The sequence below is a fragment of the Aquarana catesbeiana genome, linkage group LG11 (genome assembly GCF_042186555.1).
Source record: "Aquarana catesbeiana isolate 2022-GZ linkage group LG11, ASM4218655v1, whole genome shotgun sequence".
NCBI lineage: Eukaryota > Metazoa > Chordata > Amphibia > Anura > Ranidae > Aquarana > Aquarana catesbeiana.
In genome coordinates, this window is record NC_133334.1 from 219,338,879 (window position 1) to 219,356,492 (window position 17,614).

General features: G+C 44.9%; 1 protein-coding gene across 1 annotated transcript in view; it reads right to left on the reverse strand.

Moving 5' to 3' along the window:
- Nucleotides 1-1,162: 1,162 nt before the first annotated feature.
- Nucleotides 1,163-17,614, reverse strand: part of LOC141112477 (uncharacterized) — a 150,572-nt gene continuing 134,120 nt past the window's right edge. Inside the window, exons 19-20 of the mRNA XM_073605339.1 lie at nt 16,802-16,944; nt 1,163-5,066 (exon numbers count right to left, since the gene is read on the reverse strand). Coding sequence (XP_073461440.1) covers nt 4,801-5,066; nt 16,802-16,944 — 409 coding nt within the window. The 3' untranslated portion in view covers nt 1,163-4,800. The remainder of the gene's footprint in view (nt 5,067-16,801; nt 16,945-17,614) is intronic.

The following is a 17,614-nucleotide window of genomic DNA, read 5'->3' on the forward strand; positions in this document are numbered from 1 at the left end:
ACTTATTATAGCAATAATACATCTTTATTTATAAAGCTGTTATTTATAAAGCTGTTTTAATCCTTAAATTGAATCTGCCAATTAAAAAGCAAGATCATGATGTTCTAGAACAGCATTTTTAAAGTCATGCTATCATTGCCAATGGCAGTGGAAACTAGTGTTTTTTTGTACCTTTTATTTCAATTTCAAGCTCTGTGTCAGAAAACAAAATTAGGTCATAAAAATCCATTCAACATGGCTGAGGATGCAATGTTTTTTTAACAACTTTTAATTTTCATGTAGACATAGACCTGGGAAGCAAGTTATTTTAGTTTAAAAATTGCTGCATAACCATATTTTTTGTCAATGATAGGCCCTCTTTAAGGCACCCATAATATTAGATGATCAATGCCAATTCCTTGTAGGTTGAAATTGAATATGGATTCCCCATGGCAGTGGATACTCCTTTTTTCTATGTCTTAAGCCGGGTAGACACTACAGTTTTCTTTTTGTGCAACCCAAAAACATGACAGCTCTGGTCGGAGCCGCTGTACTAAACATGCTAGGTTAAATAGTGGATATCCCCACAATGCTGTTTAAAAGCTCCTAAAACAATGGATCAGCAGACATTTTAAAGTTGGCATCTCCAACTGTCTGGCATTGTCTTGTAATCGGTAGTTTATTACTGCCTTGATAAAAGTGGAAAATCCCTTTAAAGTGAGTCTCTAGGGGAGATTTACATAGTAACCAATCAGCTTCTAGGTTTTATTGTCAAAGCTTAATTGAACAAGCTGGAGTTAGAAGCTGATTGGATACTATGCATGGCTGCACCAGATTCTGTGTACACCAGTTTTAGTAAATCATCCCCTATTAGTCCATCTTACCATGGAAAGGAGCTCCAGGACCACAAAACAGGTGAGTCTACCTGTTTACACTTATGCTCGGATTATCTTAAAAACGCTTTTTGCTACTATAAACTCAGGCACTCTGTAATACAAATACTATTCCTGTTCCCAATCCTGATTGTCAAGTTATATCCCACCTCCTTCAACTGACTATACAATTCTTTAAACCAATTGGTCCACTCCTAAATTGAATTTGTCAATGAACAAGGAAGATTATGGTGTTGTAGAACAGTTTATTTGAAGTCTTGCTATCATCACCAAGTAATCAGATGTGGAAATTAGTGGTTAAGGTGCCTTTTATTTAAATTTCAAGCTTTGTACCAGAAAGTAAAAGACAGTTAAGACAATTTATTCAATGTGGCTAGGGATGCAATGTATTTCATACAATGTCTTAATATTTATGTAGACATAAGAAACATAGTACCTCCTCTCACTTATTATACCTTCATGTTGACTAATGGATCCCTCTGTTACATTTAGAGGCAATAAAAAGGCACAGATAGCCAGCGTAATGGACCAGACCTTGACCATGGAATCTGTGTTTAATAATCAAATGGCTACGGTACCAACAAAAAAAAATTGAGGGAGAGGAGAAAAACAAAGGCAGAAGGCCTTGGGAGAGATCCTTATGGAAAAGTAACTTGAAAGATAGAGGATAAAGTGCAATGATGTACTCACATCTTTGAGGCTGCTACGCTCCCATATGAGGGGCCAGACAACCTGGTACAAGAATCGGTTGCACTCTCTGCTAGATGGGTTGGTCCGGTTGACCCTGCGCACTGTGATCTATGGATCCCAGTGTATTTGCAGAAAGGTGTCTTGGAGCCCCAAAAAATCCAGAGGCAGTGTGAAATGAGGCGCCCGAATGTAAAAGATAGGCTAGGAGGCAAATTCTTGATGTTGATATTTATTATCTACAGATTCATATAAAAACATCATCAACACATTTTGTGACAATATATTGGCCACTTCCTCAGAATGGTGCATAAGACACTAAGAAAATAATGTATGTGTATATTGTATGTGGTATTTCTTACAGTAAGGATCAAATCCAAATAATATATAAGGTCACGTAATGACACATGGGACAATAAGATAAACTATGTTAAATATGTCAAGATTTGTATTAATAAGATTTGATTGTAAGCATTAGAAATATTACATGTACACATATATTCTTTTATCAGTCTCTTATGGACCATCCGGAGGAAGAGGTCAGTATAGTGCCAAAATGTTGATGGTGTTTTTATATGATTTTGTAGATAAGAAACAAACTTTATGAAGATTCAGCTTTTTAACTTATCCTTTATATTTGGGTGCCTCTGCTGACACTACCTTTTTTGGGGGTCCAAAACCTCTTCCTGTCATTAATAACATAATAGAACAACAGGGTTTTGGTGGGCCAGAGCTTAAAGCGGGGGTCCACCCACACCGCCAAAAAAAAAAAAATTAAAAGCCAGCAGCTACAAATACTGCAGCTGCTGACTTTTAATACATGGCCACTTACCTGTCCCAGGGTCCAGCGATGTCGGCAGGCGACGCCGAGAACCCACTCGGTTCTCGGCAGCTGCCGCCGCCATCCTAGGTGAGGGAATCAGGAAGTGAAGCGTTGCGGCTTCACTTCCCGGTTCCCTACTGCACATGCGCGAGTCGCACTGCACATCGTAAGTGGTCCCCGCTCTCTCCTGGGAGCTGTGTGTTTCCCAGGAGACAGCGCGGTGGGGACGGGAAGAGGCGTAGACTCCCATGGGAGTCTATGCCGGAAGTGGGTGCAAATACCTGTCTTAGACAGGTATCTGCACCCCCCTCCCCCCTGAAAGGTGCCAAATGTGACACCGGAGGGGGGGAGGGTTCCGAAAAGCAGAAGTTCCATTTTTGTGTGGAACTCCGCTTTAACCATGAAAGTTTGTATAATTGTATAACATGATACATGTTGATGCATGTGCATTAATGCACAGAGCAAATGTAAACGGGCTCTGAATGTTTCAATCTTTATAGAAATGGGCAGCTTCTCAAATCGGTAAAATCAAAATCTGATAAAAGTTTGGCCAGTCCAGCATGGCCTGGCTGAATTTTGATCAGTATGTGGGCTCCTCCAGTTTACAGAGTCGATTGTTGATCAACTGACTGTTTTTGAAGGGATATGTTGAAAATGTTTTCATTGATCAGCAGCTGCAGCCGCTGATAAGTGTATTCTGACAATGGTGGGTGCCGTTACCAGAATACAATGTCCCTGTGGGGTGGGGTGGGGTGGGGTGGGGGGTTGTTGGTGGGGATTTCTCCATCCACCTCATTTGTATTGATGAAGGAATCTGGCTGTGTGGAAAAAAATGGTGTATGGCCAGTTTAATAGCGTAGGCTCTCACCTTTCATAAATAAATCTACTTACTAATATATAATATTAATATGTTACATTAATCATACATTATAGGAAAAACAAAGGTGCAAGAAGCAAATATGTACTAGTAGTAAAATAACACTTGTAGCACCCTCTACTTAGGTAGGTGCTAGAGTTCGAATTTTTGTGAGAGCAGGTACATTTAAACAGGCCTAGCTGGAAGTTTTGATCTGTGTGGGCTGGGAGTGGCTCAGAGCAGCAGCTGTGACTCACAGACAGCATCACTCCACTGTCACCATTCTCTTTCTTCTGGGGGATTCTAAAAGAAGAGAAGGGGAAGAGAGGTGGAGCTGTCTGGGGTGTCTCAGGGAGCATTGACTGATCCCCAACTAGGATTGGCAGGGGGCAGGCCTCTTTGAAATACTCAGGGTCAGCCAAGCTGGGGAGGAGTTGTCGGGTGGAAGAACTGAGCATGGAGTACTAGTCTGTTGGCACCTTTGAGGGAGCTCCCCAGTCTGGGGGGGGGGGGTGACCTCGGGCCTGGGACTCAGGTGCAGGACAGATCCCTTCAAGGACTCATGAAGGATCTGAACAGGACTCACAGAGAGGAGTCAGAGAGGACAGTGGGAGCTAGGACTGCTGGTCAAGTCTTCAGGAGGGAACCACCAGTCTGCAGCCAGGACGGCTGGTGAGTGACATGGGCAGTCGGGAGGACTGGAGAGGCATGCCAGAGAGGACCGAGAGGAAACAGTCAAAGCTGGGTGTGGAGCCAGTGAGGATTGCAATGTCATGGGCAGTGAAGTTGGGCAGCTTCAGCCAGGAGGGTTTGCAGGGCCTGAAGAGGGCTTACTGGGAGCAGTAGTCCACCATAGGACAACTAGCACTAAAAACGTCCTATTCTACTTTTGTTACACTAAGAGAGACCCACAGTCCCTGCCTGCAAAAGGCAGTTGCTGAGGCCTGACTGAGTCAGGGTTGGGCCTAACCATGTGCTAGCCGTGCCTGGGGTAAAGTATTGAGCAGGAGGGCGAGACAGAGAATAACAGTCTGCAAGCAAGAGATGTGCTGGAGGAGACTGGAGTGGCCAAGTGTGTATAGTTGTCCCAACTGATTGATATACAATCAACCAATTTCTTGTTCTACTGGGCATCCCATATATCCCTATCCAAGTTCAAATCCCTCAATAAAAATACAAAACAATCACATGGACTGTTTATTGTCTCAAAAGTGACTGGGAAGTGAATGCCGGGCTGGGCAGGGTGACAGGTGGGTCACATCACTTAGCAGCCCCTACGGGGGTATTGCTATGGTGATTTTTGCTCTGTCCTTTTCAGCTATGTTCAGCGAAGTCGGAAAATAAGGTTAAAAATTTGCAGTGGATTTTTAAAAACATTTTGAAGCCTAACAGAAATGTAATCTATGAAATTCAGCACAATCTCTTCTGTGCTTTGTTTTTTTTCCCCCTTTTCTCAGTTTTGAGGGTTTTCTCTTTATCTGGAAAGAAACATCTATACATTTACACAACCTCAAAGTCTCATTGTACACCTTATACACGGTGCTTTCTTAGAGGTGATTTGTTCAAGCAGGTAACCTCTCCTCTGCAGACTCTTCTCCTTTGCTTTGTCTCCGTTTCTCAGATGCTGTGTCCTCCCCTTCACTCTCCACAAGCTGTGCTTTGCGCCTCAGACGAAATTTATCACGAGGAGTATTGTCCCCTTCATTGAACGATTCAGAGCTGCGAATTGTGGAACTTAATTTAGCACGGCGAAACCGTGGGGGTGTCATATGAAATGCCTGACTGTCCACGCTGACAGAACTTTTACTGCGACGGAGAGTTATCTCACCTGAAGAGGACAAAAGCATCAATGTGCATGATGGTTAGTGAGGAGATAAATATTTGAGAATATTGGTGGATAAAAAAAGGTTAATACTAATCTGGTAAAGGTGTATAACATTTGTTTAACTTTTTAAAATAACTTTTACTTTTTTTAGTTCAATATAGTAAAGATTATAATAAATCATCACAAACATTGAAAGTTTAAACTGATGATATAATACAATGAATACCCCAATAAGTAGAGGTTACCTTATATTAAACCACATATCAAAACCGATAGTAGATCCCAGTGGCAGCCTGCCCATAGGGGACGCACGGGCGCCACCCCACCCTCCTCACCAAGCAGTCACAAAAAATTAATTAAAAAAAAAAATTAAAACATTTTTTTTTAAAAAAAGGCCCCTTTAAAAAAAAAATAGAAAAAAATGTTCTTTAAGTGCACTGTGTTCAGGCGCCAGACACAGTGCACTATGGGAAGCGCCACGTCCATGCAATCACAAGATTGCAGACGAGGCGCTTCATTTGCAGGCTTTTCACCTGCTTTGTGGCGCATTCCAAAGCGCCGAGCAGCTATGGGCGGGAGCTTTGTTGTTCAAGTTAAGAGGTTACTGTCAGCAGCTCTGTGGAACGCACGGCCCAAGCGGAGCTGCCAATAAGGTAAGTAAGTGAGGCTGCATATAATGGGGCATGGTGAAGCTGCATATAATGGGGCACAGTGAGGCTGCATTTGATGGGGCACAGTAAGGCTGAATATAATGGGGCACAGTGAGGCTGCGTATGATGGGGCACAGTGAGGCTGCATTTGATGGGGCACAGTGAGGCTGCATTTGATGGGGCACAGTAAGGCTGAATATGATGGGGCACAGTGAGGCTGCATTTGATGGGGCACAGTGAGGCTGCATTTGATGGGGCACAGTGAGGCTGCATTTGATGGGGCACAGTGAGGCTGCATTTGATGGGGCACAATGAGGCTGCATATGATGGGGCACAGTGAGGCTGCATATGATGGGCACGGTGGCTGCATTCGATGCTGCACAGTGGCTGCATAAGATGGGCACAGTGGCTGCATAAGATGGACACAGTAGCTGTATTTTATGGCGCACAGTGGCAGCATTTGATGGCATAGTGGCAGAATTTGATGGCACAGTGGGAGCATTTGATATGGCACAGTGGCAGCATTTGATGTTCACAGTGGCTGCGTTTGACGGGCATAGTGGCTGTGTTTGATGGTACAGTGGCGGCAATTGATGGGCACAGTGGCTGCGTTTGTTAGCACAGTGGCTGCGTTTGATGGCACAGTGGCTGCGTTTGATGGTACAGTGGCAGCAATTGATGGGCACAGTGGCTGCGTTTGATGGGCACAGTGGCTGCGTTTGATGGGCATAGTGGCTGCATTTGATGGTACAGTGGCGGCAATTGATGGGCACAGTGGCTGCATTTGATGGCACAGTGGCTGCGATTGATGGTACAGTGAGGCTGCAATTGATGGGGTTTTTTTTCAGAGTTTGTTTGCGCCCCCCCAAAAATTTTGAGCACCAGCCGCCACTGGTAGATCCAGAGATGTAGGAAGGCAGCTGAAGTTATATGTGTATCTTCACTGATTCTGAAAGTCAAGCTTGAACCACCCATCTAAGGCTGCACATTACCAATATAGCTGGGAGACAGAAAGGTGATCAAAATCTAACTTTTAATCAAGATTTGCATAAAACTTCAACTGCATTTACTGTACTTCTGGATCTGATTGTATTGACATGCAGTTTTCAATTAAGGTGATTTCTACTTATGCATTTTTGTCATCAGGTTGTCATTTTAACTCTTTGAGGATTTTAACCATAGGAGATGCATCCTAATAAAATGTCAACAATGTTTTTTATCTCCTACGTATATCTCCTCTCCCCCTGCCACCACTCTCTCCTTATTACTGGCAATTACCAGCTTTCAAAGTGTATTACATAGCAGAAGTTGGCCTCAAAATGCATGTGTCATTGAGTAATACAGTATAACAATGTATAGTTACATTGTATTTACTATTGTATTCCTATGTGGATCAAATATGTGACCTTTGATTTACATATGACATTAGTTAAAGAAACATAACAAGTAAAAACAGATGATTTAAAAAATGTATTCCTATTTCACCATTTATAAACCTAATCAGTCCTAATTGCCTTGTTCTTTCCCCTCTCCCTTAGCCATTTTTTTCTTTAGATTTTTATTTTCATTTTTTCCTTTATTATTTAGAATGTTTTCTTTTTTATTTGTTCTGTTTATTTTTCATTGTTGTATTAAAAAATATGCAAAATTAAAAAAAAAGTATATTTTCATTTGCAAATAACCTTGCCATATTTTGTACCAGAAACATAATTTTAATGCCCACACATGACCACCAGGTATGCCCACCCTGGACCACCAGGTATGCCAATCAGTGCCCATTAGGGATGGCACACTGTGACCATCAGTGATGCCTGCCAGTGCCTCCTGATCAGTGCTGCCTAACAGTGCCATCTATCAGTGCCGCCCATCAGTGCCCATCAGTGCCACCCATCAGTGCCCATCAGTGCTGCCTATAAGTGCCCACCAGTGCAACCTATCAGAGCCACCTATGAGTGCCCATCAGTGCCACCTATCAGTGCCCATCAGTGCATATCAGTGCCACTTATCTGTACCCATCAGTGCTGCTTATCAGTGCTGCCCATCAGTGCTGCATACAAGTGCCTCATCATCAGTGCCGCCTCATCAGTGCCAATCAGTACTGCCTCATCAGTGACCCTCAGTGCAGCCTCATCAGTGCCCATCAGTGAAGGAGAAAACTTACTTATTTACAAAGTTTTGTAACAGAAACAAAGAAAAAAAATTCTCAAAATTTTCTGTCTTTTTCTATTTGTAGCGCAAAAAATAAAACCCCAGTGGTGATCAAATACCACCAAAAGAAAGTTCTATTTGCGGGGAAAAAAACATCAAAAATTAATTTGGGTACAGTGTTGCATGACCACGCAATTATTATTCAAAGTGTGAGAGCGGTGACAGCTGAAACTTGGTATGGGCAGGAAGGGGGGGAAAGTGCCCTGTATTGAAGTGGTTAAATATGCCAAATTATATCAAAAAATGTATTCTTTTATTTGCAGTAAAACTACTAATTTTTCAATTAACACTGGTCAGAATAGAAAGCACATTATGAGAAAAATTAACAAGGAACCCCTGCTAATAATGGCTATATCTACAGCTTAGAGTACATCAGCATGAACAGCAAATTAAAATGTAAGATTAAATCAAAGAATAAGGAATGCAGCATAATCTGCATATTTGACACCCTCTGTATATGACAATTACAGTTGTATATCCAGTAATGATAATGAAACGAAAATAAAAAAAACAAAGGGTAGAAAAGATGTGCAGACAGTAAAGTGTTTCCTAAAACTGGTGATCAGTGAAGTTCCCCTTACACTGGATATCAGTGAAAAGTTCCTTTACATTGGTGATTAGAGGAGAAGGCATCCTTACAATGCTGGTGAGTAAGAGAAGGGCCCCATTACACTGGTGGTCCTTGGAATAAAATGCTCCTTCTTTTGGTGGTCAGTGGGAAGAATGCTGCTTACTTTGTTGGTCATTGGAAAAAATGTCTTACATTTTTGGCCAGTGGAAAGATTGCCCCTATTACACATTGCTAAAAATATCATTGCTGATTGCTATCAGTGGTTACAAATCCGAGAGGCAAACATTTCCTATTGTTTAATTACCTCTAGAAACCATCTGGAAGATTAGATGTGGTGGTTGCATTAGTTTTCTTTTTTTTTTAGTTTCTTTGCTTTTATTTCACCTGGAGCTCCAGCCAGTAAAACACTTCCTGTCTTATAGTGTGTGTATTCTGCATGAAGTAGTAAAGCAGTCATCTTTGGAATCAACATTGTAAGTCTGGGTAGACGGTAGTGTTAGGCTAGCAGATTTAGATGGACTTGAATAACAAATTGAAGCTGAACTCCAGCTAACACTTTTTAGGCAGTTGCAGCATCCTTTTAGGGTAAAATCCTTTTTTTAAAAATGAACAAAAGCTGACCATTGTAAGCACCCCTGTCAGTGTTAAATGGTTTGTCCCAGCCCTCCAACTGCTACTTTGTGTGGAAATATTAATCTTCTAAGATGGATTATATAAATGTACGAGAACTAAATTGCTATATTGAGGTTTACTCAAAAGCCTGTGGAACTGCTAGCACTGATATCTTTTATTGTGACAATAATCACTAAAGGAAACTCTAGGTAAAAGTTTTCCTTCAAGTTGAAAGGGGGTCCATGTTTCTACTTCACATTATGCATTCATACTATTTTTGTAATTCATATTTTGGTGTACATTTATTTTCCCCTTTCTTTCTTTCCCATGTAATCCTCCCCTATCCCTCTTTCCTTAAAACATATACATTCTCAATTTATGAATACAAGTTTAATGTATTAAAATACGAAAAATATGTGTGTATGGTTAGATTTACACATGGCACACCTACATGTCAACCATTGCTGGACAATTGTTGGTTGCAAATACCATTTTTTTTTAAATTGTCATTCCAAAACAGATATTTACGATATGGGAGAATGCTGGTGGTTTGAAACAATTACTGGCTTTTCAAAACTTATGTGGAGTTACTGAAATTGTCTTCTGGGTCTCACAATGTCATTGAGTCTTGCTGTATTAATACATTCTCAGTCCTGTAAAACAATGTAAAATCTTACAGGGAAAGGAAGACATATGTAATGACTTGGTAGGTAGGCACACCTTTGATAGATAGATCTTGTTGCCCAAGGCACCAGGTATAGAAGTAAATTTGCAATTCAGGTTCAACAACTCAACCCAAATATCAGATTTGGGTAGACTGACCTTTTTCTAGTACAATGATGTTTAGAAGTGTCATTCCAACTGTAGCGCTACCCTGGCAGGGACCCCTTGTAACAACTGGTTCTTCAGAGACTGCCCACCACCTCAAACACCTGCCCATTCCTACTAGCTCCAATAACAGTCTAAGGTATGTCTTTTTAGCATTCATTGCTTGAAGAAACCCCAACAAGAGGAGGTGTTTAGGGTCACCGGATACTCCAAAAGGATCATAGCAATAATGGGAAGACAAACTTCTCACTAGTCCTTTTACAGCAAACCCTCCTGGAGGTAACAGAAATTGGCCAGCACATCCAGGACTCCGTCAGAGCAGCCCCAGTCTATGTAGCAACCTCTGGCACTTAGATCCCTTCTAGCACAAGCACACAGCAAGGTCTTTACTTATAACATTCTTGTAGCTATCTACCATCCAGCCTCCACAGGCAGATGCTCAGGTAGGGAGACAAAAGATCCTTCTCCAGATCCAGGACTTCAGAATAGTGCCCTCCAGCAAATTCTCCTCTAGCAGTCTTCCCTGGGCTCCCAGCCTGACTCCTGCTGAGACCCAGACTGCAATTTCCTTTTTAAGAAACTTTCTCCTAAGGGTAGTAGCCTCCTAGGAGACTGCAATTCTCTCTGAGGTAGAAATACACTCACCCAGGGCTTTCAAAACATTTACCACCTTCCCAGTCACCTTCTGGATGCCTCCTTCCAGAGATTGGATGGAACATGACAAATATTCATACAGGTCATCTGCATCTCCCTGCCCTATATTCTGGAAGCTTCTTCCAAAGACAGGTGGGAGAAATCAAACACCCAGCTTAGGAAACCCTGAACAGACAAAACCAATCAATCATTGCTCCACTCACTACAATGAAGCCAATAACGAAATCTACCTAGCAGCCCAACTAGGAGGGCTATGCATAATGATCAAACATTGCTACCTACGGTATAAACATTGCATGGCTGTGACAATGTGGGACGGGACCTATGTTATAATATATATAATGAAATTAAAGGTTTCCAAAACCTGTCCCTAAATCTCACCAGCTGTAAATATATGGCAGCTAACCTCACGTGTACTGGTGGAGAAATTTATTTTTGTTTTAGCAACTACCAATACCCTTTAACTCTCTTTGCAGATGTCCACAACATATTAACAAAATTTTAAACTGTTAATAGAATGCTAATGCCAGAATCAGGCACCGATCCCTTCAACCTTTGCAAACAGATGACATTAGAAGTCTGAAAAACAATACCCATGCTATTGAGCGCCTGTGGCGTAAGACTAATGCCGCGTACACACGAGCGGACTTTCTATCCTACTTGGTCCGGCACACTTTCCGACGGACTTTGTCCGCCAGGTGCGCCGGACTTTAAAACGAACGGACTTGCCCACACACGCCGGGATTTTCCGGCGGGCTAAGTCCGCCCGTCTTTCCGACGGACTTTCGCCGGAGTTCCGGCGGACTTTCAGAATGAACGGACTTGCCCACACACGGACAAGTCCGTTCATTTTGAACGTGACTCAGGTGCGACGGGACTAGAAAAGGATGTCAATCTTGCCGCTTTTATCGGCTAGATTGACACCTTGCGAGCCCCGTCGCGGGGCATACCAGGCCCTTAGGTCTGGTATGGATTATAAAGGGGAACCCCGCTACGCCGAAAAAACGGCGTGGGGTCCCCCTAAAATCCATACCAGACCCCGATCCGAGCACGCAGCCTGGCCGGTCAGGAAAGGGGGTGGGGACGAGCGAGCGCCCCCCCCCCTCCTGAACCGTACCAGGCCGCATGCCCTCAACATGGGGGGTGGGTGCTTTGGGGGAGGGGGGCGCCCTGCGCCCCCCCCCCCAAAGCACCTTGTCCCCATGTTGATGAGGACAAGGGCCTCTTCCCGACAACCCTGGCCGTTGGTTGTCGGGGTCTGCGGGCGGGGGCTTATCGGAATCTGGGAGCCCCCTTTAATAAGGGGGCCCCCAGATCCCGGCCCCCCACCCTATGTAAATGAGTATGGGGTACATGGTACCCCTACCCATTTACCTAGGAAAAAAGTGTAAGTAATAAAACACACTACACAGGTTTTTAAAATATTTTATTAAACAGCTCCGGGGGGGGGATCTTCCTCCGGCTTCGGGGGTCTTCTTCCGGCTTCGGGGGTCCCTCCGCTTCATCTTCTCCCGGCGTCCGGTTGGTTCTTCTCCGCTCTCCGGCCTCTTCTCCCGGTGTCGCAGGTCTTCGGCCGGCCCCTCCGCTCTCTTCATGTAGCTCTATTGCGAGCGGAGGTCCGGACTTCTGGGCTTCTTGGCTTCTTGGCTTCTTGGCTTCTTGGCTTCTTGGCTTGGCTTGGCTTCTCTTCTCTTCCCCCAGATGTTGACACGACGCTCTCTCCGGCTGGACTGGTTTCTGAGGGCTGCGTTGTGACTTATATAGGCGGAGACCCCGCCCCCATATGATGTCACAGTCCCTGGGCATGCTGGGACTGTGACGTTTTAGGGGGCGTGGTCGGGGGCGTGGTCGACCACGCCCCCTAAAACGTCACAGTCCCAGCATGCCCAGGGACTGTGACATCATATGGGGGCGGGGTCTCCGCCTATATAAGTCACAACGCAGCCCTCAGAAACCAGTCCAGCCGGAGAGAGCGTCGTGTCAACATCTGGGGGAAGAGAAGAGAAGCCAAGCCAAGCCAAGAAGCCAAGAAGCCAAGAAGTCCGGACCTCCGCTCGCAATAGAGCTACATGAAGAGAGCGGAGGGGCCGGCCGAAGACCTGCGACACCGGGAGAAGAGGCCGGAGAGCGGAGAAGAACCAACCGGACGCCGGGAGAAGATGAAGCGGAGGGACCCCCGAAGCCGGAAGAAGACCCCCAAAGCCGGAGGAAGATCCCCCCCCCGGAGCTGTTTAATAAAATATTTTAAAAACCTGTGTAGTGTGTTTTATTACTTACACTTTTTTCCTAGGTAAATGGGTAGGGGTACCATGTACCCCATACTCATTTACATAGGGTGGGGGGCCGGGATCTGGGGGCCCCCTTATTAAAGGGGGCTCCCAGATTCCGATAAGCCCCCGCCCGCAGACCCCGACAACCAACGGCCAGGGTTGTCGGGAAGAGGCCCTTGTCCTCATCAACATGGGGACAAGGTGCTTTGGGGGGGGGGGGGCGCAGGGCGCCCCCCTCCCCCAAAGCACCCACCCCCCATGTTGAGGGCATGCGGCCTGGTACGGTTCAGGAGGGGGGGGGGGGCGCTCGCTCGTCCCCACCCCCTTTCCTGACCGGCCAGGCTGCGTGCTCGGATCGGGGTCTGGTATGGATTTTAGGGGGACCCCACGCCGTTTTTTCGGCGTAGCGGGGTTCCCCTTTATAATCCATACCAGACCTAAGGGCCTGGTATGCCCCGCGCTCGCCGCAATAGGAAGATTTGTTTTTCCTATTGCAGCGAGCGCGAGATGCAATACCATCCCCTCGTGTCGTATTTGGTCTGTCGGACCAGCCTACACACGAGCGGGCTTTCCGTCGGACCAGCACACACACGAGCGGACTTTCCGCCCGAAACTGAGTCCGACGGAAAGATTTCAAACATGTTTGAAATCTAGGTCCGGCGGGCTTTTGGGAAGAAGTCCGCCGGAAAAGTCCGCCGCCGCCCACACACGGGCGGATTGTCCGGCACACTCTGGTCCGCCGGACCAAGTATGCCGGAAAGTCCGACCGTGTGTACGCGGCATAAGTCTCAGAAAGATTTCAACCTATATAAATCTGCCCTCCAAAAATACAATTCCTGCCTCCTCACTGCCAAGCAGACCTATTTTATCACTCTCATTAACAACTTATAATCCAGTCCCCGTCAACTCTTCTCTACCTTCAACTCTCTACTTCGTCCTCCACTGCCTCCACCCACTAACTCACTCACTGCCCAGGAGATCGCCAATCACTTCAAACAGAAGATTGAAACAATTGGTGAGGAGATCTCTACTGTTCAGATATCTTCCACGCTTTACACTTCATGCCCACAGGTATAATCATTACTTCCCTCATTCAACCCACCCACTATAGACGAGATTGCTAAACTACTTGCTAACGTCCAGCTAACCACCTGCCCTCTGGATCCTGTTCCCTCGCAAATGCTATGTTCACCCTCTGACTCTACCCCACACTCTCTAACCCACATCTTCAATCTCTCCCTCTCTTCTGGCATCTTCCCCAACTCTCTAAAACATGCACTAGTCAGCCCCATACTTAATAAGCCTTCACTGGACCCAACCAATCTTAACAACCTACGCCCCATCTGCTTGCTCCCCTTTTTATTCAAACTCCTTGAACGTCTGGTCTACAACCGACTCAGCGACCACCTTGCCGAGAATAGCCTTCTTGATCCCCTTCAGTCTGGATTTCGTTCTCAACACTCCAAAACTGTTCTCCTAAAGCTAACAAACAATCCACTAATGGCCAAAACCAATGGACACTATTCTGTACTCCTACTCTTGGACCTTTCTGCTGCCTTTGATACAGTTGACCACCCCCTCCTCCTCCAAAAACTCCACGCCGTTGGTCTCCGTGACTGTTCTCTTCGCTGGTTCATTCCTACTTATCAAACGGCACCTTTAGCGTTACTTACAATTCTACTTCCTCCTCTCCTCTTCCTTTCTCTTTTAGGGTCCCCCAAGGTTCTGTTCTTGGGCCTCTCCTATTTTCAATCTCCTCCCTGGGTCAGCTGATAGCCTCCCATGGCTTCCAATACCATCTCTACACTGACGACACCCAAATCTATTTCTACCCCTCAGCTCACTCCCTCAGTCCCCTCACGTATCACTAATTTACTAACAGATATATCAGTCTGGATGTCACACCACTTCCTCAAACTCAATCTATCCAAAACCAAACTTTTCTAATTTTTTCTCCACCACGTGCCCTCTCCCCTGATCTCTCTGTCAAAATCGATGGCACAACTATCAGCCCGCATGTCAAGATCCTAGGTCCTGGACTCTGAACTCCCCTTTAAGCCCCAATCCCCTTGAAGTCCAATCACTGTCCAAATCTTGTCGCCTCAACCTCAGCAACATATACAAAATACGTCCCTTTCTAACCAATGACACAACAAAGCTCTTAATTCACTCCCTGGTTATCTCTTGCCTCGACTACTGCAACTCCCTTCTCATTGGCTTACCTCTACATAGGCTATCCCCCCTTCATCCATCATGAATGCCTTGTATCCAGACTTATCCACCTTACCAATCACTCTCTGTCTGCAAATCCTCTCTGTCTAGCTCACTCATCACCTCCTCCTTTGCGCACCTCCAGGACTTTTCCAGAGCCTCTCCAATCCTATGGAACTCTTACCCCAATCTGTCCAGTTATCTCCTACTCTATTAGCTTTTAGACGTTCTCTGAAAACCCTGCTCTTCAGAGAAGCTTATCCTACCCATACTTAACAACTGTATTTTCATTTTCTCCATCAGTTCATCTCCCACAGTTATTACCTGGTGTTTCACTTGACTCTCCCCTCTAGATTGTAAGCTCTAACAAGCAAGCCCCTCTGATACCTCCTGTATTGATTTGTATTGTAACTGTACTGTCTGCCCTCATGTTGTAAAGCGCTGCGCAAACTGTTGGCACTATATAAATCCTGTATAATAATAATAATCTGAATCCAAACTTAGGGTCTCTGCTGCGTCTGGTAGTGGATTATCCTATTAGGCCACCTGAAGTGCTGGATAGCTCCTTGTCTAATCTCTTGGGCAGTCTTCATTGACACCCAATTTCTTGCTGAACTCTGAACTCCTTACTCTTCCCCTGAACTTCCTAGTTATGTTATGCTTCTGTACTTACTGTTTGCCAGATTTATGTGCTTATGTTTGTATCTTGTGTCATGGTTATGCAGTAATCTTTCTCTGTCAGCTTACCTTCTCCTCATATGTTCAGATTAAGAGGCCAGCCACTCACACCTGGCTGGTTTTATAACCTCTCCTCTAAGCATGGCCCCACCCCAGGCCCTATCAGGGAACCCTATATTAACCTGTGCACTGCAAGCCAGCAGTGCTGATCAACCAATGAGTGTTAGCTTTCGTGTGTACTTGCTGTGTTTCCTACGTCTGATTCCAGTTACCGACTTTGGCCTGTTCTCGACTTTCCCTGTCTGCTTGTGACCCTGACCTTTGGCGCTTTATGTTTATCCTTGTCTGCTAGTCACCCTGACATTTGGCTTATCCCTTACTTTCCTTGTTGTTCCAGCCTGCTGCCTCCTTCCTCTTCTCGTGTAGTCTACCGTGAGCGTGAACTGTGAGACCCTGGCGGCCGCGACCTGGAGCCAGACTGCAGCTCAGTCCATCCTCACCACTAGAGGCTCTGGTGAACACCTGCTGGCTCTTAGACTCCGCATCCTGGAGAATCTATGCTCTAGCTCCCAGTGGGATCTGTGTTAGTGATCCAGTAGACCTACTTCCTGAACCTCCCAGGGTTCAATCTGCAGCAGTCAGTCCTAGGGTACACCACCTAGCAGTGCACTTCTGACTCCTACAGAGTGCATCTGTCACCTGGTCTCAGGTGACCTTACATCTTGCTACCGCTACTTGTGCACCCACTGCAGATGCACCGACTATTCTTTGTCGCTCTCCGTTACAAACCTGATACCTTCGTCTGCTGACTTTGTCTTGATGTCTGACAATGTTTCTGCTTGCTCCTATACTGCTACTTGTGTACCAAACCCAGTCTGTTATAACTACAAACTTGCCTGCTATTTCAGCTACTGTACTCCAAGCCTGACCCATGCCAGACATGAGCCTGGCCATGACAGATAAATTATACTGATTTACTAGGTATAATTTTTTTCTTATGTAAGATAAAATTATATAAAACAACCACAACATGTTTATTAAACAATAGATAATTACCTTTAGACGGACTTTCTGGCTCTAACTCAGGCTCAGTAGGAGGTTTAAGAAAGCGAGGGGCTTCTCCAGGTGCTTTTGAAGGTCTGTCCTTATTCTTCAGGAGCCTCTTCATTTTATCTGCAATCCAGTTACCTCTCCTATGACTAAATACAAAGCATCCAATTAACTCCCATATACCATACATTACTTTTAATTTTCAGAACAGTTGCTTTGTCAAGGATACATGGTGGTTATCTGGATATAATCGCTGGCGTAAAGAGCCAGATGTCTTCATGAGAATAATGGCATAGGAGACACATCTACCTCCCTTAAAAGCAGCTGGACCAGTTGCATCGTACTGTAAAACTTGACTGTTGGTGTTGACTCATTGAGAATATGGATGGATCAACCCCACTGTATTAATGTTCCATCAAGTTGGAAAATCTCAGTGTGGAAAAATGATGGTCAGTAGTACTCGTTATCAGCTTTCAATGGCCTATTTTTGGATGGATGTTTATGAACATACTTAATTTATCCAAACAGTAACTTTGTTTGATGAAGAAATTAATAGTTAAATGATAACTGTAGTTGCAAAATCAGTTACATCACCGCAATGTTTATTGTGCCAAAAACCAATAAATATACACGTAGCACCCTCTAGTATGCTAATAGTGTTAGCTCAGGCAAATCTTTGCTATGATTCATGGCTAACTTGTGAGTCTATAATTGGGTCAGGGTTTACTGCAGGTCAGGCTGAATGACTCACAGATGCAGGTCTCTGGAACCTCCCCTGGATCTGGAAGTTTGGAGAAACTTCTAGAAGTTAGTGGGCGG